Source organism: Salvia splendens, chromosome 12 (assembly GCF_004379255.2).
Source record: "Salvia splendens isolate huo1 chromosome 12, SspV2, whole genome shotgun sequence".
Classification (NCBI taxonomy): Eukaryota; Viridiplantae; Streptophyta; class Magnoliopsida; order Lamiales; family Lamiaceae; genus Salvia; species Salvia splendens.
Genome location: NC_056043.1, coordinates 32,673,666 through 32,700,538, shown reverse-complemented (window position 1 = coordinate 32,700,538; position 26,873 = coordinate 32,673,666). Strand labels below are relative to the sequence as shown.

At 34.9% G+C, this 26,873-nt stretch overlaps 3 protein-coding genes and 1 long non-coding RNA gene across 6 annotated transcripts; 2 read left to right on the top strand and 2 right to left on the bottom strand.

The window, feature by feature from the left end:
- Positions 1 to 1,441: 1,441 nt before the first annotated feature.
- On the bottom strand, positions 1,442 to 4,748 carry LOC121758115 (tRNA pseudouridine synthase A 1-like). Of its 2 annotated transcripts, XM_042153551.1 has the most exons (7): positions 4,634 to 4,748; positions 4,395 to 4,526; positions 3,114 to 3,207; positions 2,778 to 2,917; positions 2,333 to 2,695; positions 1,958 to 2,020; positions 1,442 to 1,848 (listed from the first exon to the last, which is right to left on the bottom strand). In XM_042153551.1, the coding sequence occupies exons 2-7, from the start codon at positions 4,518 to 4,520 to the stop codon at positions 1,612 to 1,614; spliced, it is 1,023 nt and encodes a 340-aa protein (XP_042009485.1). In that variant the 5' UTR covers positions 4,521 to 4,526; positions 4,634 to 4,748; the 3' UTR covers positions 1,442 to 1,611. The 2 variants fall into 2 exon arrangements, with proteins under 2 accessions (XP_042009485.1, XP_042009484.1); XM_042153550.1 differs by lacking the exon at positions 4,634 to 4,748 and having other exon boundaries at positions 4,395 to 4,607.
- A 56-nt stretch (positions 4,749 to 4,804) lies between these two features.
- LOC121758117 lies at positions 4,805 to 6,885 on the top strand. Its single transcript, XR_006041337.1, has 2 exons — positions 4,805 to 5,350; positions 6,185 to 6,885. It is a non-coding gene; the product is annotated as an uncharacterized LOC121758117 (long non-coding RNA).
- A 1,680-nt stretch (positions 6,886 to 8,565) lies between these two features.
- LOC121759449 (endoplasmic reticulum-Golgi intermediate compartment protein 3-like) lies at positions 8,566 to 13,652 on the top strand. Its single transcript, XM_042155025.1, has 12 exons — positions 8,566 to 8,679; positions 8,804 to 8,967; positions 9,640 to 9,722; positions 9,857 to 9,932; positions 10,026 to 10,093; positions 10,228 to 10,312; positions 10,713 to 10,834; positions 11,057 to 11,140; positions 11,820 to 11,966; positions 12,691 to 12,799; positions 12,901 to 13,020; positions 13,277 to 13,652. Exons 2-12 carry the CDS (start codon positions 8,877 to 8,879, stop codon positions 13,348 to 13,350), a joined length of 1,059 nt encoding a protein of 352 aa, XP_042010959.1. The 5' UTR covers positions 8,566 to 8,679; positions 8,804 to 8,876; the 3' UTR covers positions 13,351 to 13,652.
- A 6,474-nt stretch (positions 13,653 to 20,126) lies between these two features.
- On the bottom strand, positions 20,127 to 24,195 carry LOC121759617. Of its 2 annotated transcripts, XM_042155271.1 has the most exons (9): positions 23,969 to 24,184; positions 23,014 to 23,170; positions 22,441 to 22,872; positions 22,172 to 22,346; positions 21,621 to 21,918; positions 21,320 to 21,392; positions 21,040 to 21,130; positions 20,709 to 20,788; positions 20,127 to 20,616 (listed from the first exon to the last, which is right to left on the bottom strand). In XM_042155271.1, exons 3-9 carry the CDS (start codon positions 22,684 to 22,686, stop codon positions 20,344 to 20,346), a joined length of 1,236 nt encoding a protein of 411 aa, XP_042011205.1. In that variant the 5' UTR covers positions 22,687 to 22,872; positions 23,014 to 23,170; positions 23,969 to 24,184; the 3' UTR covers positions 20,127 to 20,343. The 2 variants fall into 2 exon arrangements, with proteins under 2 accessions (XP_042011205.1, XP_042011204.1); XM_042155270.1 differs by lacking the exon at positions 23,014 to 23,170 and having other exon boundaries at positions 23,969 to 24,195.
- Between the last annotated feature and the right edge of the window lie 2,678 nt (positions 24,196 to 26,873).

The window sequence follows — 26,873 nt, the reverse complement described above, 5'->3', positions numbered from 1 at the left end:
TTTATAAGACCAATTATTACTACTATTGGTCTAAATAGCCAAAAATAATCAATAAGTACCTTCATTTTATCATTAACCACGATTATGGGATAAAATTCTGAATATATGTAATCAAAATAATCCATAAATATATATTAAAAGATACTTAAAGATCAACATCATCGGCAACAACAAATATAATATGATACTTGATAACATGCTAACCAAAATATAAAATTGAATAGAGTGATGGACGAATTACCAATAGCAAAAAATAATGAACAATCAAGAAATCAATTAGTAAATGAACAAATCAAGAAACCAATTATTTTTCGGTATACCGTTACCGTTACCATACCGTTATTACGGTATACCGTACCGTGTTTCGGTATACCGTTTTTTAACCTTCACAATATTGGCGAGCCTCCACTCCTAATTTTATTTCACTATGGTTTCTCACCTTCACAATATTGGCGAGCCTCCACTCCACTCCACCCCAGTTTAATGATTCTATTTAAAGTTTCAATCGTCTCCCTATTTTGTAGGCATCTTAATTTTCCCCCAACTGTCTTTTTCTTGGAAAGCATCTGTTTTCATAGTTCGACTACCCATTTTCACTCTGTCATGGAGTAATTCCTTTCCGTCAATCTCCTCCTTATGAAATTCCACATTACATAATCATTCTTTCTCTAAAGCCAATCTTGATCTCTATTTGTTATTTTCAGATTCACTTTAAATAATATGGAGTAGTAAATTTTTTTTGTCTTTGCTCTGATTTTTCTGTGGCTTTGCCGCCTACTTGATACGAAATATTGGACGAATACTCTAGAAACGTTTAGTTAAAGGGAAATTGTTGAGATATCGAATTCAAAAAGAGTCGGGAATTTGGGGAAAATTCTGGTGCCAGCGTCAAAATTCCGGATTTGGGTGAATTGGATTGTGGAGGCATGATGTTGTGTTTAGAAAAGAAAAAAAATCTGAGTGAGTGAGCAAAAAGATAGAATTTGAGCAAAGAAGCAGAAGATTGATTTAGTAAATATGTGGAGCTTCAATTTGGTAAAGAAATGGAGGAGAGATTGGGGAGATGAGTTTCTGAGTTCAAAAAAGTCAAAAGAGAGGAAAGCTTGGAGCTGCAGGGTGAATTGGGGAGGTGGGAGAGATAATTTCGTAGTAGAAGCAAGAGGAAAGAAGAAAAGTACTCCAGAAAACTGAAAAAACTCTAAATAACGATAGGATATAGAAAAAAAAAAAAAAGGAAATGACGAGGTTTAAGTTGGTGAGGAATGAAAAAGGAAAAAAATTGATGATAATTATAGGAGTAGTTCTGTTTTTTTATTGGATTTAAAAAAACTTTTTTATATAGTACTATTTTTGTATATTTGTGTTTGATTTCATGGGTCCTTATCTACCCATCATAATTTATTACAGTAAGAGTGTAAAGTAATAATTTCCTAGTTGAAAATTTTGATCAATAGTAGTGTATAAATCGATTTCTCGATTGAATCATAAAATTTCTCACACCATTATCATTGTATAAAATCAAATTAGAAATAAAGCACACAAATATGCATATACACATATTCAAGAATCCATGATGCATCAATTAACTCCCTCAATTCAAGAATGTGTTGATCAATAGTATGGGAGCTTACATTTGCTTATAGTATGGTGCCTACCCCGGCTCGTTGCAGGGCAACCCGAGGGAAGCTGAAGTTGATCCTCGTTGTAGTTGACAGCATGAAGGCACAAACCATGAGGAGGAACTGCCAAGGTAAATTTGGCCAACTCCTTCCTGTCACGAGATGCCAAGATATTGGAGACGATGTCAGGTGGAACGGCCTCTCTCCCGACTTGAAGCAACAACGCGACCTGCAATAGGATGAGAAGCAACAATGACTGTTAAAGGCCAAACGAGTGGGCTCATTTCTAACAGAATCCAACAGATTAAAGACACATAGAAGTTATAAACGCAGTGTACCATATTCCGAACTTGTCTGTATAGAAAACCTGTTCCTTCAACTTCAAGGTGCAACACAGGTCCCTGCAAAACAGAGGTTGGTTAAGCCTCACTATAGCAAAACGATCATCAAAGAAAATGAGCAAACTGAATAAAGCAAAGCTAGTGAAGAATCAATGCTCTAGATTTTGCCATTTGAAAGTTATAGCCATAATGAACTTTGGATGCAAGTAATCTCATACTATATTCATTCTAATAATTTGGTGCTTGAAATTGAGAAGCAAACGATGGCAAGATAAATTTTCTATCCGATCTATTTTACAAGGCCCACAATACTTTATGTTCATTCCAGAAAAGAAAATAAGGAGGTAAAATTAGTGGGGAATCATGCAGTACCGTCTCAATCACATCAAAGCGGAAGATATTCTTGACCGGATTTGGTATCCTATCATTGCGCGAAGTATTAGCAAAAGCAGAGAAGTCATGCTTCCCTACAAAATTCTTTGCAGCATCCCTCATGGCAGCAGGATTGAGTTTGTAAGTACTGTGGTACACATGGAGCCTCAGAAATGGATCCATGATGGTGTCGTTGTAAATTCTGTAATTGTAAATCTTGCTTGTAACAGAAAAGCGCGCGTGAAATTCAGGTGGGACAGATCTCATCTCTCTGATTCTGATATCGGGAGGGAGAAGACCATTTAGTGCTTTGTGAACACCGGCTAAGCAGTCATAATTGAAAGGTGTGGTGAAGTGTGCCACCTATGTAAAAATTTATTCGAAGTCAATTTTTTTCGAAGAATAATGTTTTGTATTGATGAGATATCCATAAAAGAAAAGAGACCTGACCCCAGGCATGGACTCCTGCATCTGTTCGGCCTGCACCAACAACGCAGAGGTGATCACGTTCTAATTTTGTAATTCGAATTAGAGCCTCTTCCAGTAAACATTGTACAGTTGGGGTTGACGTTTGATATTGCCATCCTACAATAAAAAAAGGACAGCCAAGAGTTAAGAGGGAGGAATTTGAACTCAATACCACCGAAACATGTCAACTACAACATTAAGTCCATGACAAGCTTCAAGGTTAAAATCAAGAATCAAATGATTCATACAGTGGCAGAAATCAAGAAAACCAGAAGTAAAGGTTAAGATAACAATAAAACGAAGTAAGAGTAACCTGAAAAACGGGTGCCATCGTAAGAGATTATCAAGCACCATTTGTATCCAAGAGAAGGGAGCATTCTACCATCTTCCCCTTCATCACTCAAGTCCTGCTTATCATAAAAGCAGATACATAAATGTAACAATAGCTCACTGAGCCCAAACTTACATATAAAGGAATATTCAATATTCTTGAATAGCTTATGCGACTAGTAACTTAAATCTCAGTAGTTTACAACTGGTCCACTTATTTCAGTAATGGAAGCATCAGTAAAGAATATGTGACGACTCAAATGATTGAAGCTAGCACCACTTCTATCATTATGCCACAAATGCAGCAAAGAAGCTGTTTTGCTGAACTTAAACAAATTTCTCATGTTAATTCAAACGCAAGCGGCACTTTCTAGTGAACCGAAACTCTAGTTCACAATGAACTTGAGTGTATCATCAGAAAATTCGTTGTCAGCCTATGCTATTGCCTACATAAATGTTCAACTCTTCAACAAAGTTCAAACCCCCTACTTTCTTCGAAACAGCTTCTTTTCAATCAACTCCAATATTACAAAATGCATTGCCATTCACGAGGATCGTTTACACTAGGGATCAAAGTCATCTCAATTCATTATTTACTAAGACAGATTAAAACTTTGGGATATCACAATGCGCTTTATAGTTTCTACAATTTGATTCATATCCCATTGAAAGGGATAGGATTGGAAAAAAACTAGCAATAAAAAATACTCCAGACTCAATTATGCATATTATCAATTGTGAAACTTAATTTCCCCCTGAATAGAAGCAACATTTCAGAAATATACAGTGTCATCGACTTTGCCAATTGCCACAACCTATTTCAATTTCACTATGCACCAACCGCAATTTGAACATCTCATACGAATTCAGCTTCTTTCAACTGAAATACTTCATCGAAAACAACGCAATTGAATATGAAAACAACTCCAGGAAAGTATAACAGTATCTTGAGAGGCAATTCATTGTTTACTAAGACGGATTAGAGCTTCGGATATCCCAAATGCGCTAATAACTTCTACAATTTGATTCATATCCCTTTAAAAGGGAGAAGACTGGAGAAAATACTACTCCACTATGCATACTATTATCAATTACTATGAAAATACTCATGAACTTTTCAGTAGTATAAAGTGTCATTAACTTTGCCAATTGCCAAAAACTATTTCAATTTGAACATCTCATAAGAATTCAGCTTCTTTCAGCTGAAATACTTAATCGGAAACAGTAGCATCGATTACAAAAACAATTCCGGGAAACTAAGCACCTTGAGAGGCGGCGATCCGACGGAAAGGCTGTGAAAGAGGCGGGACGGAGATTTGGCTAGGCCCCCACTCTTCTGGAAAGTTCCAGCGAAAGAGAGACGCGGCGGCGCGTGGGAGAGCGTGAACATGCCCGTCTCCACAGAGAAAAGAAAAGAAAAGAAAAGAAAAGACTTAGTCATATTGAAATGGTATAAAAAAATTGTTACAAATTGATTAAATTGAGACGGATGTAATAATATACTTAACGTGGAGCACTACACTCCCTATATTCTTGTAGATTTAGAAATATGGGTTGTAGATTTCATTAGATTTAGAAATATGGGTTGTAGATTTCATCAACTCAAGTTGAATTGGACAACATTTTAGTTGCATAGGAGGGTAGAATTGTCAGTTCTTAATAAGAATGCTTACTCTAAAATAGAAGGAGCGAGATTTAAGCGGTCATTCCATACACAATCAGTCTATTCACATTCAATTGCAACCTCTCAACTCTCTGAAATGCATCCCTATATTCTTGTAGATACAACATCCTTCCTATAGGAGCCATTAGATTTAGAAATATGGGGTGTAGATTTCATCAACTTGAGTTGCATTGGACAACATTTTTGTTGCATAGGAGGGTAAACTTGTCAGCTCCTAATAAGAACGCCTACTCTGAAATAGAAGGAGCGAGATTTAAGCGGCCTTCCATACACGATCAGTCTACTCACATTCAATTGCAACCTCTCAACTCTCTCCCCAAATTATTCAACTCCCTCAGAAAACACTCACATATCACCAATCATTCCAAAACCCTAGCTTCATCTCGCCGCTTTCCACAAAACCAGCGAAAGAAGATCATGAAATTGAGAATTGAAGTTGCATCTCTTCCTAGTAGCGACAATAGATTTATTACGACGGCTACTTTCATTGATTCGAACCCCCTAGCGGCTTACACCGGAGAAACTTATGGAAAATGGTAAGTTACTAGAGTTTTTGGTTTCTTGTTTTTTGTTCAGAAAATTTTGGTTTCTTGATCTTGTTCTGGAAATTTAGGGTCTTTTTCAATATTTTAAAAAGTATCTAATTTAGTGTTCATGGTCGATTTTGTTGATAATTGTTCCGTAAGGAGTGAGTTTCAACTTCCAGTTGTTTGTGATTGATGATTGTTCGGTTAATGGTGTCTGGTAGTTGCTTAATTTGTTGGAGTATTCGATAGATATATTGGATTTGATGCCCGGTAGTTGCTTAGTGTTGTATTCGGTTTGCTGTATTTAATTAATCATTTGCTTAATTTCTGCGAGATTTTGATTAATTTGTTTAAGAATTTGTTGCGTAATTCTGTTTTTTGTTTGCTTAATTTCTTGTTTAATGTGCTTATTGTTGGGTGATATTTATGTGTTGAAAAGTTTTGCTTAAGCTATTCGATATGTTGCTTATTTTGTACAAAAGATTGCTTACTTTGTGCTAAAATATGCTTATTTTGGCTACAACAAGTTGCTTATTTCTTATTCTGTACATTGCTTAATTTGTTGTGTATTTTGCTTATTCTATTCGAAAATCTACTTAATTTCTTGTTAAACGTGCTTATATTTATTTGATGTTTTGTATATTGAAAAGTTTTGATTGAGCTATTCGAAATGTTGCTTTTTTTTACAAAAGATTGCTTACTTCGTTCTTAACTATGCTTAATTTGGCTACGGCAAGTTTTGCTTGAGCTATTCGATATGTTGCTTAATTATTGAGATACTTTGTTTACTTCAAAAAATTTCTTACTATCATAGTCTGACTCGAGTTTTTTTTACACCTTTAGTTAAAGCTACAGAAAGGAAAGAATCCAGATGATGAGGAAACTGATAGGTTCAGCATATTGGGAAGGAAATAAAATCACACCATTTCAAGATCTCCTGAACATTTTAGTCGTTTGATTGCTAGACATAATTCGAAGCAGAAGAATGCAGTCCAGGAGATGAGATTCGACTACAAACAAGGTCGACATTGGAGTGTACCTAATGAGGCACATGGAGATATTCATGGGACAAAAAACAAGTGAATGGAAGTGCGGACTTACTCCTAGAAATGCGTTGTCATTGCAATACTTGAGAGCCAAAATGAGAAGAGAGCGCTCTTTGTGAATCAAACGCAGTGATGTATGAAATTCTGCATCTTACCCAACAGTGCAATGACGAAGGGAAGAAGAAGGGGTCAATTAATGTTGAGAAAATGATAGCGACGTACATTATTACGCACAAGAGTTTATGATTTTCAAGAGCTTGTTGTTATCCGTTGGATACCATGCCGCGAAGCAACTTTTTACCTTATAATGCAATTGATACTTGTTGAACATGCAATTAGGTTTGTGTTATAAGTTTATGATGGAAACAATGGTTTATGACTAAATAGTTTTTTGGACTGGTAGTTGATCCTTAATTTTGACTTGGAGATGCCCTATTGTAGTTGAATTGTGAATCAATTTTTTAACAGCAATGCGAATATCTGTTAATGGTGATGCAATTATTTGTCTATTGTATGTAGCCAAAACAAATATATTTAGGATGCAATTATTTTGTGTAGGTGTTATATTGTCGATTTTTTTCATTTTTTATAATTTTCTTAATGCAACTTTGTCTTGACTGTAATGCAACTCTATAATGACAATAATGCAACTCTGCATGGACAGTAATGCAAATATTGACTGTTATGAATATGATCATTTCATATTCAACTCTTTACAGTTTTTACAGTTTTTAATGCAACTTTGTCTTAACTGTAATGCAACTTTGCATGGACAGTAATGCAAATATTGACTATTATGAATATGATCATTTCATGATGAGATAAAAAATTTTACTTATCCAAATTCAAATAGAATTGCACTATAAAAACTGTAAAGAGTCATTGGTACGATGCAATTGTGTTTGGAAATGCATAATTAAACCAACGTATGCAAGTTTAATATAATAAAACAAAACTGTTCTTCAAACTTTATAGTTTCAGCAAGTAAAAATTGTTCTTCAAACTTTCTCCTTCGCCTTGGCATTGCTCTGTCTACCACAATTTCTCGAGTCGTGGAATCTCAATTCATTGCATTTTGCACATCTTCGTTGTGGTTTACTAGCCTTCAGGATGGCTGCCACTTTTATGGACTTCTTTTGACTGCATGAACCCTTGTTCCTAACCATTTTGGGAGGATGAACAACAGTTTCAACTGGCCTAGGATGACCATAGAATTCTTCAATCATGCTCTTTTTCTCAACAAGTGATAAGACAGGAAAATCTGATTCAATGCTTTTCCGAAGCTCTTGAACGCCCTCTGTGAATGCAAATACAGTTTCAATTTTAGCTTCAAACTTTCTACCAAATACCAGCCACACGCGCGTAAGCATCGTAAAATGAAATCCCATCCTCTAAAGTTATGAATTTCTTTCCTACAACGGGCTTCAACTCATCCGGACACTTAGGTACACACCGCACTAAAACAGAAACATAATTTGCATTACATAAAATCTACATGATATCAATAGCATAATATCTACCAAATATTGCATCGAAAGTCATATATGTTGCATTGTACTATTGTGGTTTAAAATTCAATCACAGAAGTAAAAAAACTAGAATTAAAACACCAACGAAAACTGAAATTTAAATTCAATCACAGAAGTTAAAAAACGAAGCGCGAATTAAAACACTGACTAAACGCGAATCAACAAAAAAAATTGACATTCGCATGAATTGTCTAATTCCATTGATGCCATTCTTTTGTGATTGTAGATATCGTAGTTTGGAGATTGTATATTTCTAAATTGTGTAATTCGACTGTACAGATTATATAAATCTGCTTCAACTGTGGAAAAGATGAAATCTTGGTGAATAATGATTAATTCAACCGTAAAAAAAAAGATTGTAACTTCCCATTTATTCCACATAAATTATGGCAGTTTAGGGATTTAGTATAACTAATGAATATGTACATTCCAAGCTTACCCTTTGTACATATAAATATGAATATTAAACCAAATTCCAAGCAGGTGCTGTGGCACAATCATGTGCGTCCGTAGCTTAAATCGAATGGCTTATATTAGTAGGAAGTTGTGAACTTAAAATGTGATATTTTTTAAGTACATTCCTATACTTATATACACGTATTAAAGAGGTGGATTATTATTATTATTATTATTATTATTATTATTATTATTTTGACATTGGGTCTAAGGTTTTTCATTGGTCGTCCTGTTTTGACTCCCAACATATATTTGTCAATTTGCTCATTGCAGGGGGAAATTTATCGGCTTCCTCGAATTTCTCAAGGTGATCTCTCTCTCTGCACAACGAATCTAAGCAATACATTCACAATTCATTGATTATCGGAATCGTATTATGTTGAATTCCTCATTTTCTTATTTTAGTTTTTACTTCTTCTGTTGTGTTGTAGATTGGGGATTCTATGATCGCTTGATCGTGGAGGAAAATTAGGGCTGATAAGATATCGAGGAAAGCTAAAAAAGATGGGTAATTTCAAGCAGGCGCTTAGAAGCATCGATGCGTTCCCGAGAGCCGAGGACCATCTGCTGCAAAAGACAAAATCCGGGGCCTTTGGTGCGCGATTTTCCATCTTTTCTCCTTCAAAAAATAAAAATATATAGCCTTGCTGTTTTTAGTTTTTTTGAATCGTTTTATCCGCTTCCGACCTGTGAGATTGCTTCATGTTTTTCATGCTGTGGAATTTGTTATCCCTGACCGTAAATGAGTTCGCGTTAGTATGCAAATTAAGGCTTTGTAACTTGTTGGAAAATATTCAAATTTGATTTCTAATGCATTTTAACATAGTTGGTTGGAGCAACGGGCCAATGGGCCAATCATCTCCTGTAAATTTTCATTTGCTGCAGTTTGGTATAATGGGCAATGTGATAGATTTTTTATCATAGTTAGTCGTGTTTCTGGTCAGCTAAGGTTGTGAACTATCTTTATGCCCAATTTCTTTGAGGCCTCGGGTTTTATAGCTTGATCTAGAAATGTGTTACATATTATTTTCTTATTAGGTTAGTTAATTTTGATATGGGTGAATGATGTGGTAGCAATGAGTATGTTTAATTTTTTATAGTCTCTCATATTGAGCTGCACCATAAGCAGTTCACTTATAGTCTTTAACTTATGTCTATGCATTTGAAAAATAGTATCGATGTACGCTTAATGATGGTTGAGTTAACTCCTTTAGAATGGGATGATAGGTTTGCCACTAACTTTTGACCATTTCATGTTTCTCATTAGTGTCTATTGTTGGACTGGTAATCATGGCAACTTTGTTCGTGCATGAGTTGACTTATTATCTCTCGACATATACAGTACATCAGGTCAGTTTACATCTCCATAAATTGTTTAGTGTTCTCTTGTCTGGTTTCTACATTTTCTGAACCGAGTATAGCTCGACCGGATATAGTTAACTTTATTGGTTAATGGTTAAACGTGACATTTTGGACCTTGGCAGATGTCAGTAGACTTAAAACGTGGAGAAACACTTCCGATCCATATAAATATGACATTCCCATCTTTGCCATGTGATGGTTAGTTTTTTTTTAATCTCTGTTTTCAATATATTCTCCTCAACTGCCCTTAAGTAGAACTTTTATCTAATGAAGATTTACTTGGTCACTCAGTGCTTAGTGTAGATGCAATCGATATGTCAGGAAAGCATGAAGTTGATCTTGACACAAATATATGGAAGGTAGGTCGATTTGTTTATTTCATTAACTTGTTAACAAGTTATGATGCCATGTTATGTTACTATGTAAGCAAAGATGATGTTGTAAAAGTTGGCACACTTATTCACCAGTTCGCTGACATCAATTTTTACTGCAGCTTCGCTTGAATCATAATGGCCAGATTATTGGCACGGAGTATTTAAACGACCTTGTTGAGAAGGGACATGTTACTCATGGTCATGGTTAGTTCATCTTAAATTAATCTCTTTTATTATAGCTATATTTAGTTATTTTCTTTCCTTAATGCTTATTTGTATAATGTTTCTTGGAAAATGTTTGGTCACTTTTCCTCTGCTCTTTTGTCTCTCCCAAATGTTTGTGCTTGAATTATTATGATGTTACCACTAACCAATCTATTTTATTTATGAAATCACTGCTTTAAAAAGCTACTATGATAGGTCCGTCTGACCTTGTTGTTATGCTATGAGTCTATGACAGGTTGTGCTTGGGTTTTAGATGTTAATCATGTTTTATTCATTCCACTTCTTATAGATAGTAATATTATAATGTAGATCCAGAATCTTGTTACTGTATAAATTTTTACTAAAATTGTTGATCTTTTATTGTGATCATTGTGATCAGATGACCACAAGGATCACCATGAGGAGTCCGACCATAAATTCAAAATCCACAATCTTGATGAAGAAGCTGAAGAAATGATTAAGAAGGTGAAGCATGCAATGGCTAATGGGGAAGGTTGCCGGGTATGCTCTTGTCCTGTTTAAACTTTGTGATCTTTCTTACATTTTCTTCAGCAAATTCGACATGCTTGCATGAGCACTATAGCCATGGGGAATAACCTAATTTGTCGTTAATTTTTACATCATTGAATATAGTAATGAAGAGGGTGTGTGGGCAAGGTTTCCGATGTATGGCCCCTGCTTGTTGTTTTCCCACTTTTATCCTTAGTTCTTGGTCTGTCGCAGGTGTATGGTGTTCTAGATGTGCAAAGAGTCGCTGGAAACTTCCATATCTCAGTCCATGGATTGAACATTTTTGTCGCACAGAAAGTAAGCTCCTGCATCTTCTTATGCGTATATGTGCATGTGTGTGTATTTAAATATTTATCTTCTCCTCGTGATGGCATTTTTAGTTTCATAATAAAGACTCAGAAGTGTGCCTGAAGTGTTACTTCTCACAATATTTATTGGACTGTTTATATTGCATGGAAAAATTTGGTAATGATGTCCTCTAAGATTATCCAGAGTTATTACCGTTATCAGCAACATAAGCCACAAAATGGGCTTGACTAATATTCACAAGCACTACTAACAAGAGAACTATAAGGCTGATAGACTTGACTCAACTAAAAGGCTCGTGTAGAGAGGAAATCTGTGAACTAGAGTGAATTTGTTACTTAGCTATCTCATGTCTCATTCAGATGAAAGACATGCTAAAAAACTCATAACAACCATCTTCTCCCTCTGAGCCTGCTGCAATATCACCACTGAATGGAAGCTCATAGTTGCAATTGCTTAGTAAAGCAGTTATGGCGTTCACCAATCAAAACACTTAGCTTCTAATTTTTTATAGGACTTTCTTTTCCTTGGACTGGTAAATGGTAATGTTTTCGGAGCCATTGTCCTTCTCCTCAAGCTTATGTCTTTCTTAGTTTAATAACTGTGAAACTTCATTTTTGAACTTTCTGCAGTATAATAAATTTATATGGCATCTATTTCTTTCCTGCAGATTTTTGAAGGTTCTTCTCATGTCAATGTGAGTCATATAATTCACGACTTGTCCTTTGGACCCAAATATCCTGGTATAGAGAACCCACTTGATGGCACATCCAGAATCTTACATGGATCAAGCGGAACATTCAAGTATTACATCAAGGTTCGTCTTCTTTCAGCTATAATGAAACTATAATGTATTTTTTATGTTGACAAGAAACAAAATAATGAATTAAAGATAGAAACAAGCATCAGTAAAAAATGAGGAAAAGACTTGAGTGCATTTACATCATATGCATAATGCTATCCTGCTGTATAGTGCTATATTCACAAGATTGTGAGAAAATACGTAATAATGTAGTCTATATGCAATGGTAAAATGGTTTTTAGATGGGTTAATATGCAGCAGAATCCTAAAATTGTGTGGGAACTTAATTTGACATTAAGGGAAAATCAATATGACAAGAAACAACAGTTAGCATGGATTGCTATTTTGATCTGAGAGTGCTAGTTGTATACGTATCCCACGGGCCACCTACTTCCCCCTTTTATTAAAATATTATCAGCTTTGACTCTCTGTTTGTAATAGTGTTTTAGGGGGGGCAATAAGAAGGTCTTCTCGTTTTGTCAATGTTAAAAATATAATTATCTTCCATGGTCTGATTCCTAGAAGATATATCTGTGCTAGCTACAGACTGATGTACACTGCATTCAAACATAATTCCTGATACTGAGTTGCTTAACTTGAACTAATTCAGGCTTATCATTCCCCACACCCTTTTCCGGCTCTAGAAGGTGTATGTTATGATGTGGGGGATATATGTCACACATTAATCAACTTGAAATTACTTAAAGGTTTTGAAATGATTGCTTTTCTGATGATGTAGATTGTCCCAACTGAATACAAGTATATTTCAAAGGAAGTTTTACCCACAAATCAATTCTCTGTCACCGAGTACTTTTCTCCAATCCATGAGCATGATAGAGCATGGCCTGGTAATTTGTCCTCGATTTGAAGAATGGTTTCTGCATTTTTGAATCCTTCGTTCTTTTCTGTGCAATGCTGTTTGAGGCTCATGTTGCATTGTTTGATGCAGCTGTTTACTTCCTGTATGACCTGTCACCAATTACGGTGACAATTAGGGAAGAACGTCGTAGCTTTCTCCACTTCATTACGCGTCTTTGCGCAGTACTCGGTGGCACATTTGCCTTAACAGGTCTGTTCCGTTTGTTTCCTTGATTGTCTTTCTACGTTCATGTATGCCTATTAACACTGCTGTAGGTATATTATGAGAAAGGTTGATTTTTTGTAACCGCGTCTCTATCTCATGCTAGTATCTTGGAGACCTCAGCCCCCAATAAGATTTTTTCTATTTACATCATGTCCATTTTTTGTACTCCTACCAATTATGATACAATTACTATCATTGAAATCTGAAACCTTAGAGCCGATGGTTGCTTTCAATGTTGCAGGAATGCTAGATCGATGGATGTACAGGCTGGTTGAAGCCTTGAAAAAACCGAATTCTAGAAATATTGTACGATGATTTCGAGTTGATAAGTGACAACTACATCTGGGCAAAAACTTTTCTAATGCAGCCGGTATGCGTCTCATTGATCAGCACAGACATCAAAAGCTCCTAATTCTCTAATTTACTCACAATGGTGTCTCAGCTGCCCCCCTTTTTCCCTTAGTTTCTGAAAATTTTGGTACCATTGTTGTATCCCTCCTGAAAATGTTTTTAGTTTATTTTTGCTTTTATCTTGCAAATATTTAGTGTTCAAGAAGCTAAATTGTAGTTATTTGACGTTTCCTTTTTATGGAAAAATCATCTGTGGTTAAGTTAAATCAAGCATGTGGATTTACCATCTTTGAACATCCACAAAAGTTATGCCCAACTTGGATCTCCCAAAAGAAAGAAGGATTAAATAATAAAAATCGTAATAATAATATTTGCAACACCGTATTTAATTTTTTATTGTTATAAATAAGTGATACTCCATATACAATAAAGTATAAATATATGATACATGGGTCATGTTAAAATACATTTAGGATCCAATCAACAACTAAAATTAATTCTACACCATTAGATCTTAAAATGAGTGGATGAGATTAAAGCTCACGGATTTCAATAAATAGTAGATAAAATATCAATAAAATGGTAAAATAGTCACTTTGCTACATGAGAATTTCGACACAAGTACCTGAAAATATCAACATAGCGTATTACAAAGACTCCATGTGACATGAGAATTACAACACAAGTACTCGAAAATATCAACACAGTTTTATTGATATTTTATATGCATTATATTGAAATTTTTTGATGCATTTATTGATATAAAATCTGCTTTCAACATATACGACAATTTGAAATCAAAATTATAAAATTTCATTGTCCGATAATCGTCAGAACCTATGCAATTGATATCTCGTTAGAATCCTTATAAAATTACCTTTAATCTGACTATATTTTTTATGCAAAAATATTTAAATAGAATGAGTTGCATAAATTTAATGTTTTAAGATGATTTTGAGGAGAGATAAAGTGATTAGTTTTAACCACAATACATACGAATTGACATTAATATCCTTTAAGTGTATTTAATAATTTTTAAATTAAAAATATCATCCACTTGACATTATTTCAACCACGATTTCCTAATTCAATGGCCTTAATTTTGGGATTACTAATTAGTTAGCCATTGATAATAACCATACGATACAATATGCAATTTAGTAGATAAATATTTTGGTATGAAGGGCCAGTCGGGTCCCAAAGGATAAATCAAACAACTAATTTAACATTAACAGGGGCAAATAGGTAAATTGACTTAAAATCAAACAACAATTAACTTAAAATTGAACCGCGGAAGAAAGGGTTTGGGCCACAAGAAAGCGCAAGAGAAGGGTTTGACGGCGCGGTGGTCGGAAGAAACCTCCGAAGCTCGCTCAAGTGAGCTAATGTAGCTCGAATCGGTATTTGTCATGGAAATCACGTCTTGTTTTTTTAGGTTTGATCAACTCCGCGTCTGCAGCTCGAACAACACTTCTCATTGTTAGGATTGGTATACTGAAAAGCATATTTCGAGCATGTTGCACGGATAGAATTGCTTGTATACAATAAACTCTACAATCCACTTTTAACCCAAGGCGAGAAGAATTAATTTTATCGCATTGGTGTTTGCTTATGCATTTATAAGATGTTTCTCAAACATTTAAATGTATAAAAATCAAATAAGTCTAATTCTTCTGCATAGTAGACTGGTCGTGAACGACGTTCACAGAAGGTGACGCAGTCGGTCCTTTGTAGAAGAGAAATAGAATTTCATAACCTAGATAGGCTTTGACTACCTATCGTGAAAGGTTGCAGTGTCAGTCCGCATGTTTCCTTACCTTTGGAAATAAACGACACTGGTGTGGTATAACACTGAAGGATCTAACAGTTGAGATAAGTCTTTCTTGCTATTTACTGAAAGACGAGGTCTCGGTGATTTTTATTTCTTAATCATTGTTGACATAACATTGAGCATACTATATTGATTATGCACTACTTTGATTTATCAAATGGTGCGGATTTTTCGCAATCCAAGAATCCTGGTATCTTGGGTAGTGGTGATCAATGTCTAGAGGTGCTAGTATTGTTATTGCAATGAATCGTGTGCTGGGTGAGTCCAGTTTGATAATATCCTCAAGAGGTGTTCGAAAAATGTTTTATTATTCAGAAACCCGGCCGGTTGGAATTTATTCCAGAATAATAAATAAAGATTTTGAACTAGACAACTCTTGGAAAAAGATATTAATTAATTAAAGTCAAATAGCAGGCTTAAATTAATTAATGGATATTTATATCTTAAACACGGGAAATAATAAATTAAAGAGGTAAAGCCCGGATTACTCGTAATTTGGGATTGGACGGGCAGTCAATATTATTATACTATAGTGGATGATAATAATATTCTATTGGACTTGTATTAAATTGTGGCTCAATTTAATTAGTAAAAGTCCAACAGGTTTGGCCCAAGTCCAACCTCCATGGATCCCTAATCTGGCCCATCATAACTCTATATAAAAGGAGATTAGAAAGGAGATTAGAAAGGAGATTCAATAATAATAAAGAGTTAATTTTCGTGCTCCCCTCTGGGGGTGGACGAAAAAAATCGGTTTTTGACAAAACTGATATTCTGTCTCCTTTCTAATCAAGTCCTTTTCGATTCTGACAAGCTTTGCCCACCCAAAGGTCATTATCTGAGTTCGGGATACAGATTAGAAGATTCGTGGTTGAGTACGAAGATCTTCATGTGGAGAAGTCGCAAGCAATCGTCGATTCTTTGGAGAATCAGATCGGTAATCCTAAACCGTAGAATATCATGAATTAGGATTTTAATTCCTTAAGCATGATTTTTGTGCGTTCTTGTATGCAATTCAATGTTTAACATGTGAATTAATTAATCTCATAATCGGTCAAATAGATCTGTAGATCTGATTTATCTGTTTATGCATGACTTCCGCTGTGCAAGGGGCACCAAACCCCAGCACTCATGGATGATTCTGTATTTTTGTAAGTGTTTCGAAACTTGTAAGGGGTATTTTTTATAGAGTAAACTACATAAATGGTACCTAATCTTTCACTTTTGCACATAAATTGTACCTGATCTTTATTTTATATCATTTTTGGTACATATAAATCACATTTTTGGTACCTGATGCAATTTTCACCCCAAAATGCCCTCTAAACAAATACATTTTTCCATTTGTGTCATTGAGGTTATTTTGGGCATACACAAAACTAAGTACCAAAAGTGATATTATAATATTGTTCTCTCATTCTTCTCACTCTTTATACTATTATTATTAATCAATATTGATATTATTATTTTGATGTTATAAATTAATAATTAATTTATTTTTAATATCATTCAAATATACTTAATTATAATTATAGTTATAATTATATTTAAATATTGTAATAATATTATTGTTATGAATCATACAATATATAATAATAATAATAATAATAATTATTATTATCATTATTATTATTTTACATAAAATTAATAACTAATTAATATAGTTTTAATAAAAATTTAAAATTGTGAATTGTATTAATAATTATATTAAGAGTTGAATATTTTTAGTTAGGTGCTTCAACCCTAAAATGAGTATAAAATAATTCAATAAAAAATTAATTGCTTTAATTATTTTAAATAATTAATTTAGTTAGGTGTTTTGTTCTTGATTTATATTTTGAATGCAATTAGATGTATGTATAAAACACTAAAAAGAAAAAAGAAAAAGAAGAGAAAAGAAAAAAGAGAAAACATAAACTAAGGAGAAAAAGAAAAAAGAAAGGAAGATAAAATACTAAAAAGAAAGAAGAAAATGAAGAAAAAAGAAAGAAGAGAAGAAAAAAATAATCACATATTTGGTACTATTTAATGGTAATTTTCAAAATATCCCCCATAACAAAAAATCACATGTTTGGTACCTAGGGTTATTTTTGTCACTGAGTACCAAAAACGATATAAAATAAAGATCAAGTACCATTTGCATAAAAAAGTGAAATATCAGATACCATTTATGTAGTTCACTCTTTTTTATATTGTAACAAGAATGAAATTTATAAACATTTTTCGGTGAAAATATGCTCACATTTCTAGGTTGTTCAACGTGTTGCTCAACAACATTGCCACATTAGAGACACTCACATTTTTAGCCTTTCCAGTGTCTTAGATCTGTTCTATTCCATGCATTATGCTAATTAGAAGGAAAATTTTGAGATTGTCTTTATAATTTTAGGAGATTTTGTAGGAAATACAAAAACTTATTATCCACTTGGAAATATTTTTGTCAGTATATTAGATAATGTATTGGGAAAGTTTACCGGATGTTGAAATATAGAATTATAGTTTTCTTATTATGTTTATAAATAGTATGCACATGACAATTCTTTTATTTGTGTATTAGGTAATGTATTAGGAGAAGTTTACCTAATGTTGACTGTTTAATTATTACTCCCTCCGTCCCACTCAAGATGACTACATTCTTAAGTGGCATGAGATTTTAGGAAGTGTTGTTAGGTAGAATAAAGCAGAGAAAAAATGTAGTTGAATATTTTAATAAGGATAGAGGAGAGAGAAGGTTATTTCCTAATATGGTACTGGTGAAAGTTGATATGGTACCGATGAAAGTTGTCGGAGGTTCGGGTTCCCTTGGCGGCATAATCGAAATGGTGAAAAATACGCAAAGGGAGTGCGCAGTTCTCCAAGCTTTGAATCATCCTAGGATCTTAAGGTAAAGCTCGAATACTTAGCTTCCCTCCGCCGGGGTTCGGGCGTGAACTTAGCACGTGTCCGGCATCGTCACTGCACACCCTCCGATGAGTTCAGCCCCATCAACTTGCCAAGCCCCAAGGCAACAAGCCCTGTAAAGGCCCACAGGGGAAATTATTCCCAAGTTGCGCCATCCAGGATTCGAACTCAAGACCTCCTGGATGAGGCCATATCCTTGTCATCCTTCTCAACCACTTGAGCTAAGAGGCTTGGATCTCACTTGCATATGTTCCTATGTCAAAAGTTGAATTTTTTTTTCCCAAATATTTTCAATTTTTTCGTATAGCAACAAATGTCAACATGGTATATAAAATATGTCAATATAATACATGTAAAATGTAAATATAAGCAATGTGTTAACATCCTCAACGCATTGTGTTGACATTCTCAAAGCATTGTGTTGATATTTTCGAAACACTATATTGACATTTTCATCCAAAACCCTAAGTTGGTAGTTTTTTTTTTATCTTTTTTGATTTAATTAATAAAAATAAAAATTACACGTGGCAAATTGTAGACCACAAGTTTTCTAAAATCCTATAATCTTGAATTAGTTGTAGTTAGCAATTAAATGATGAGTTAGCAATTGATCAGTCCCCTATGTACATATATGTCCCCTTTTTTGATACAAATATTTTTTTGCAGAGCTATTGCATTTCACCATAACCCTCAATGTTCGTCAATCGTAATGTCATGCATGCCATATGATTTGGAAAAAATGCATAAGAGATCTTGGTAATGCCATTAGTAAAAGTTTAATCAAAGCAAGTAATGTAATTTAGGAGATGTATAACATATACATATGTGTTTTCTTAAATTGATAGTCATTTAAGGCTTGTTATATATCCATAGATGTCACTTGGTGCATGGCAATATACAATCGGAGCATCTACTCATAGACTTGGGGAGTAGCACCCTTACTATTGGTGGTCTTAGTCACGCACATAGTCCAAATTTCTTTATTACTATATCTAAGCCATTATTTATAGTCTATATTGAAATTTTGTACAATTTATTTGTAGAGGCTCCAGGGGTGCTATGATCCACCCGAGATTTGGGGAAGAGATGAGTTCACGCCTGCATGCGATGTATGATCTGGTCTCTGCGCATCGGAAGACATTGACTGGTAGGGACGTCACTTATTGAATCTAAGTTTCATTTATTTGTTCATTTAGCATTATGTCTTTGCAATCTCATTACTAAATATTGTTTTTCTATTTTGTAATGGTTTGGTGCATAATCTGGACTTGATTATCTATAGAAAATGCAATTTCAATCCTCCTTTACCAGATTTTTTTTTTCTGTTTTGCAGTGGATTGGTGCATTCCTTGCCTCACTTGCTTTTCTTGTCGGGAGTTAAGAGTGTCCACAATGGGGGAGCCGCGGCCCCCATTGCAGAGGCCGAGAGCCGGGGCCATGGGGCGAGAGACGTGGCTGAGCCGCGGCCCTCCATTGCATCGAGCCGCGTTTCGTGGCTGGGCCGCGGATTATAATTTTTTTTTAATTTCGAAATTTTTTTATAAATATACACTCCCATTTCCATTTTTTCACTTCATTCTACACTTCCAATCCCTTCATTTTACACTCTCAAACACTACAAAAAATGCAAGGTGGAGATGGTAATTCCTACCATCTCCAGGGAATTACCATCTCCCTGGAGATGGTAACTTCCCCGGGGTATGGAGACTCGGGATACGGCAACTTCCCCAATCAGACGTGGAGTCCGCACTCGCCCCAACTTCAAATGCAACAACTATTTTATTATCCATAGAAAATGCAGTTTTGAAAGTTGCCGAGACCTTCCGTAACACCCCTACTTCTGCCTCAAAATCAGACGCACGACGGGGCTGGAGCTGAGGGCAGTGACACGGCATGAGGGGTAAGGCGACGATGATCCTCGCACGCCGGTAAAGACGGTGGCATCGAGGCAGGACCCACACACCCGAGATGTAGAAGCTCCATATTCTTTCACATGTACTAAAGAACAAACTTCCAACCTCACAAAATTTTATATTTGGCTGTTAACAATATTACAATATCCTGATTGCAAGCAATATGTGTAATATCTCTTCTAACTAAGATCCATGACAAGCATTGCTAAATAGCTGCCCGACCGAGTATCCGAACCCTTCACGTTCTTGTAAAACCCCGGTTCAAAATGCCTCCATTCCCTGGCTAAAATGTTCAGCTGCACTTACTGGTTCTCATACGTTTCCTGATGACCCCGCGGGTATTGAGAGTGCTACTGGAGTTTGCAGTGCTCGATTACCATTATCGCCATACTGGGGCTGATGTTGGCGGTGTCTTTGTTCATGTGGATGAGACTGCACACCACTGCTTGTTTGTTGTGGTAAGGACTGGGGGTGACGGCTTGCTCTCCATCTCAAGTATTCCACGAGAAGTGAATTGGTGCTGATCGCGATCCCAAACCCAGTGAAGGAGGAGAGCAATACGGAAAGGATAGGATTGACATCGAGCTGCACGTGATTTTAACCGGGCAAGATGCAGTTATGATGAGGTAAACTTTACGGATTAGAAGAACGAGATGGATTCGAAGAAAGAGTCTTACCACGGCATAAAAAATATGAGCAAATAGGATCACTATTGCAAACTGGAAAGAGGCATAAGCCCATATGTAACTCTTGCTCACTGCAAATCATCAAATAAAAGCATTCTAATTCACAGAAACTTTTACAAGTGATTAATTAATCCACATAAAAACATGATTAGCTGGTGTAGATTAATAATAAGAGCTTATGAAAGATTAATCCACATATGAACTTGATCCCGGATTATTTAAACCAACGGAATAGCGTGAGAACGCACCAAAGCTCCATAGCTAGTCAAGCAGCAGAAAGCCATCGGCAGTTAAGTGAATGGAAAGAAGCTTATGAATTTACCCATTGTAGATGCTATCATGGATGAAAGGAGACCTAACACGCAAGAAAAGGGCAACGAAACGGCAAGCGCTCGAGGTCCCAGGTCAGCTACCTGTGACGGAAGAGTCGTTAAAAATAACAAGTGATGAAGTCTAAAAAAAGGAGGATCAACGACGTAAGGCCTGGGAGGGAAGTCTACACTGAAATGTACTTGAACAAGAAAACAAACGTTTTGCATCACTTGACAACGATTCACACAGGATACGTAGGAATGAAAATATAACATATAAAAGAGGACTACCAGAAGCTGCTCCAGAAAGCAGAAATATGCAAGTGTGCTGACCATGATGAGAACGGGCACATCCTGCCAAAACCTGTTCAAAATTGACGTAATTACAAATCAAGCCGTGGTTAATTCGCAATCGAAATCAAATAGTTTTACAAATATTATGAACTTTAACCTAAGTCCAAACTGATTGGTCAAATCGGTTTATGTTAAGACCACAAGTAAAAAACACTCTTAATTGATCCAGATATGACGTAGTTAGTTATGAAATTTAAAGATTAGTCGATCATTGGTAAAACATTAACGGATAGCTTGCCTGTAACGAGTCGCCTCATTTTGTTGTGGTGCAACAGGTGGTCTTCGTACAACATTAGGCGGATTTTGTAATTTCAGCAACGTAACTGGAAGGTTACGGACATCCTGCCTACAAACATCACAGGTCTTATTACCTTTGATGCTAAACCACTTCACAGCACACTCTTGGTGGGCAAGCGCAAGCTCTCCTTTGCAGCTGCACTCCATCTTCAGTGTTTCACCCCCTTCTCCAAGCTCTATTAAACAAATTCTACAAACAGCCTCTTCTTCGGGAATGTCTTCCCCAGCATCTTCTATGTCTGTCAATAATCAGAATGAGTTTACCAATACAATGAATTATAGTAATATGACATGACTAGTAAGTTATACACATAACACGTCTGCTTTGTCCATCACCCTATTCTGAATAAGCAAAAAGCTCAAATTACCTTACGGCATATATACAAGCTATTAACACTACTGGATTGCCTATCGTATAGAAGTTGGGATCAGCAATCACAAGAACTATTTGGAATCTTACGAGCATAAAATACAGAGATGCACATGTTATACCAGCTTCCGTTTCGGGAGATATATCCGGGGAGGCATTTTCCACTGTTGTAGCGTTATGGTGCTTTGATATTACACGTATCAAAACTCCAGATGATTCTGTCCGCCTCAAGCTTCTGGTTTTAACATTAACTGGAACTGAAAAAGAGCGTTTCATGAATTTCTTAGCTTCAGGTTGCTGTATGCAAACAAAGTTCAGTTAGAGGGATCGAAACAGAAACCGATATTTTCCTTTGGTATATTAGGTACACATTAGGAGGAGATGAACTTACTAGCGTTTTCGACTGAAGATCCGCGTGACTTTCAACTGAGGGCTTAGGATCGGCCACTGCCGTTGGTGTCACGGGTAATGAATGTACTGATTTTGTTGATGAGGAAAACAAAAGTTTGTTTAACGAAAATGATCTCGAAGTTGAAGGTTTATCAGAAAGGGGCACGTCCGGTATAATAAGACCTATTTTTTCAGTATCCTGCGACGGGATTTTACCCCTGAAGCTCTTCTGAGAAAGCATGTTCATAACAGATGATTTGAGTTTCGCCGAACTGGGTCTCGGAGGCAATCCCGCTCTGGTAGAACTGGGACTGGGGATGTCTATCCTTGTGAAATCGGACAATGCTGCATCCAAAGACCTTTCGGGTATTTCCAAAGACGAGAGATTTGGGCGTCTAGGTGGCGTTAACGTGGCTTCTTCTCTTTCACATCTCTGATATCATTCATTTCAAAATTATTTATTTTCATCACACTAATAACCTTACAGCTCGGAATAAAAGAAATTGCATTTGCATTAACATTCCATAGAGAGAAACAGTAACATTTTAGAGTGCAGATGTGGATCAACTAACACCTGTCTAACATTGAAGCTCTCTCATACACGATAGCAATGACCGAATACACATAGAGCCAAAATCAAGCAACTTATATAATCCAAGATATGGTTTTATCCTCACTGACTTTCCCACTGGACAACCGCTTAAGCCGTCTCCCTCATTTTCATTTCATACCTTAATAACACAGCAAAACACAATAAGCCTTATTACAGCCGAGAATAAAACTGTCGGCATGTATTCGTTCAGAAATGGTCCACCACTATCGAGTGGTGATGCTAGTAAAAGTCTGAAAACCTAATTCATGAATCATGATTCTCGGTATATAAAACGAATGGTTGTCGCACAGAATCTCAAACCCTCGAGTTTTTCCAAAACCAAATGAAAAGCAGATAGTTACATTGCAGAGTGCAGAGTTGGTTCAACACAATAGCAATGACCGAACACGCATACAACCAAAATCAAGCAACTTAGATCTCATTATATAATCCAAGACAACGTTCTATCCCCTCTCCCTCGTTTTCATTTATACTCAAGAACAGCAAATCACAATAAGGAACCAAATCAAGTTCACTTCTGCTTATATCAGAAGTGTGTGATCTCTTCTTGGTCAGATTGATAACAATTTGTACAACAAAACATCTCATAATTTCTTAAAAAATGAGATGTCATCCAAATTCCAATCAGCTCCCTCTCTAAGTCAATAGAGTAAGTTCACAAATATGACAACCTAGATAAAACTCCAGAATCACTCACTTCCAAATCCAAACCTCACTTCAGAAAAAAACTCAACCACCTAACAAAATTCAAAACCAATTCTCAACTTTTCAGAGTTACCAAACTAAAAATTCATAAAATCAAGCAAGCGAAAATCCATACATTTCAAGTTCAATACAGGAATTCCAACACCTCAAAAAACCCCCCAAAAAACCCTAAAAATATGCCCAACCTTCACAAAGAAAAACAAAAATTCACCTGATCAAAGGAGCCATGGACATTCAGCTCATCTTCTTGAGCAGTTTGATGCGATGTTCCAGAGCCACTATCATCAGCCATGGCAGGTCGATTCAAGCAAAACAAGGAAGCATTTTAAGCTATAAATAAATCTGGTTTGAACATTGATAGCTGTCATGGACCGTGAAAAGGAAAGGGGTCAACCAAATTCTGTTGAAGAGTAAAATTGAATAAAAAAGATGATAGACTTTAAGCTTTGGAAGGTACTCCCTCCATTCTATCCATTCTATTCTATATTAGTAGAGTTCTTTTGCCATTTTAGTACATTCCATAATAGTGAAGTCATTTATCTTTTTAGTAAAAGTCAATATATTTTTTCTCACTTACTTTATTCTCTCTTACTTTTCCATAATAGTGGAGTCATTTCCCTTTTTAGTAAAAGTCAATATATTTTTTCTCATTTACTTTATTATCTCTTACTTTATTCTTTATTCATCTCTATACCTTTTTCCTTTCTTACTTTATTCTTTTTTCGTCTCTCTGTCTTTTCCTTTCTTACTTTATTACTTTATTTTTTCTCTACTTAACTCATTTAATACAATTTTTTTTAATCTTCGTGCTAAAAAAATGTCTCCACTAATATGGAACAAAGGAGTATGATAGAAGGCATGAAATGCTTCTTTCGTGAATTTAAAATATTGAGCTGAATAAAAACAAATATTCATATGTAATTTATTTAACCAAACTGGACTTATATTCATTCTTTATCTTGGTTTATTACATGATGATGAAGTTTTGTCGGAATTCGGATTGACGGTGGCAAATATCGACCATATTGGGCATGCTTGATTGCTTTTAATTTGATATAACTAATTAGTTTTTATTCGGAACATATCTCCTACTTTAATAATGGTGCACCATTCCTGCTTCTAACACTTCCAATAAAATAAAATAATCTTATAAACATGTAAGTGATGGTTCCGTCTTCTATTAGTTTTTATTCGGAACAAATCTCATACTTTAATAATGGTGCACCATTCCTACTTCTAACACTTACAATAAAATAAAATAATCTTATAAACATGTAAGTGATGTTCCGTCTTCCATTAAACAAATACGACTATTGTTATTGATTCTGACATATCTATGGTTCTTGGTGGTTTGATTAAGTGTTTTATTTGGTAATTAGTGAATGAGATGGGTCACAATACTTATGGATATAGCTTCAATCTAAATAAGAACAAGTTAGATAACATTAAGTGTTTGTAGTAGATAGTAAATGAGATTGATTTACAAATTACAACACTTATGGATATAGCTTAATCCAAATAAGGAAAACTTAGATAATACTAACATAAGTGCTTGATTCTATTGGACTACGTGGAGGATGTTGCATTGCTAAGCTACTATGAGTCTATGATATCAAATGGTTCTAAAAAAATGACCAAACATATTAGAGAAGTAAAATCAATAGTTACACAAACTCAAATTTCTCAACTCTTGTTTATTAAGTTGTTTAAAAGCTATAATTCAAACTAACAATTAAGTTTATATATAGTAAAAAAATTCCTATTACTAAATGAAAAGGAAAAAAATGAACCCAATTTCCAACTCTTAATTCCGCCTTATTTGTAGTGCATTTGTTTTTTTTGCCCCTCTTTTCCTATGGTTGTAACTTTTTCTAAAAATTAAGTAAATGTAGATTTTACCTTTAATAAATACAAAATACTAAAATATAAAAACTAAAATAAATACTACAAAATAATTGTTGAAAAAGATAAGATGGGCTTCCCATTGCTCCACTCCTAGAACAAATAACTTGTGCAAGCAACATATGGGCCATAGGTTGTATACAATCAACACAAGGCTTTCAATATGCAATCAACATAGATTTATAATGAAAGCCCAAACTGTGGAAAAGGATATTACTATTAAGTAGCATAAAGCGAGTTAATTAATTCTGACAATTAAAAGTGGGACAGGTTTTGATTTTGTCAGAATAAGTTATTAATTCGAAGTTTAAGGATGAAAAAGAGGTTACGTGTTCTATTTATATCCACTCTAGTGTGATATCAAACACAATTAGAAAACTAATTAATTAGTTAGGGGGGTTGGCCGATAGTATATTTTCTAGAACTAAAGATGACTAATCAAGAACACATTGTACGAGAAAAAGTTAATCGAATGGGCCAATGCCATATTCCTATGATAGTTTATTGATATTTTTAATATAATGAATATCCCTTTAGTTAGTTTAAGATTAAATAGTCTTATTTGCTTTTTACACTTGTTTTAATAATTTGTACTACTATTCATTATAAGTGATATAGAGCAATAGGAATTCTGTTTTTATTATACTTTATGGTGGAATAATGCGTAAAATGTGTGTGTTACTTATAAAAATATAATAAAACAAATATATGTGTAAGCATCGAAAAATAAAAAAAATGAGATTTTTAATAGTAGGAAATAAAGTAGTATAGTACTCCCTCCATCCCACAAGAATATGCACTCTTTTCTTTTTATTCCGTCCGACAAGAATATATATACTTTCTAATTTTGGAAAGTCTCTTCTGGGACTCATTCTCAATTAACAATACTTTACTTACTTTTTCTCTCCACGTCTCTTATTTTATCAATTTTACATTAAAACCCGCGCCGTCCCCAAAATACATATTCTTTAGGACGGAGAGAGTATATCATACATAACCATTCTTACCCATTTCATATTATTTTTACTTGTTTTTTTTAATACAATTATTTATAATTTCTCAGATAATTTTTCTAAACAAAACTACTTGCTCAAAATGTAGTGCTAATAATAAAATAAAATAGAACTACTTACATGTAAACTAAAAAACCCTCAATTTTCATTATTGAGATATTTTGTTTAAATTTATTGAGATATTTTCAAGGCTCCACCCAC

Bases quoted from the DNA above. Each gene is read 5' to 3' on its own strand.
- LOC121758115 (XM_042153550.1), bottom strand. From the start codon at position 4,571: ATGACTAAGTCTTTTCTTTTCTTTTCTTTTCTTTTCTCTGTGGAGACG. The intron at 2,918-3,113 runs GTTACTCTTACT...TTTTTATTGTAG, and splicing joins CGATGGCACCCGTTTTTCAG to GATGGCAATATCAAACGTCA. The intron at 1,849-1,957 runs GTACACTGCGTT...ATCCTATTGCAG, and splicing joins ACAGACAAGTTCGGAATATG to GTCGCGTTGTTGCTTCAAGT.
- LOC121759449 (XM_042155025.1), top strand. From the start codon at position 8,877: ATGGGTAATTTCAAGCAGGCGCTTAGAAGCATCGATGCGTTCCCGAGA. The intron at 8,968-9,639 runs GTGCGCGATTTT...GTTTCTCATTAG, and splicing joins GACAAAATCCGGGGCCTTTG to TGTCTATTGTTGGACTGGTA. The intron at 10,094-10,227 runs GTAGGTCGATTT...TTTTTACTGCAG, and splicing joins TTGACACAAATATATGGAAG to CTTCGCTTGAATCATAATGG.
- LOC121759617 (XM_042155270.1), bottom strand. From the start codon at position 24,049: ATGGCTGATGATAGTGGCTCTGGAACATCGCATCAAACTGCTCAAGAA. The intron at 22,347-22,440 runs GTAAGTTCATCT...GTTTGCATACAG, and splicing joins ATCTTCAGTCGAAAACGCTA to CAACCTGAAGCTAAGAAATT. The intron at 20,617-20,708 runs GTAAGACTCTTT...AATCACGTGCAG, and splicing joins CTCATATTTTTTATGCCGTG to CTCGATGTCAATCCTATCCT.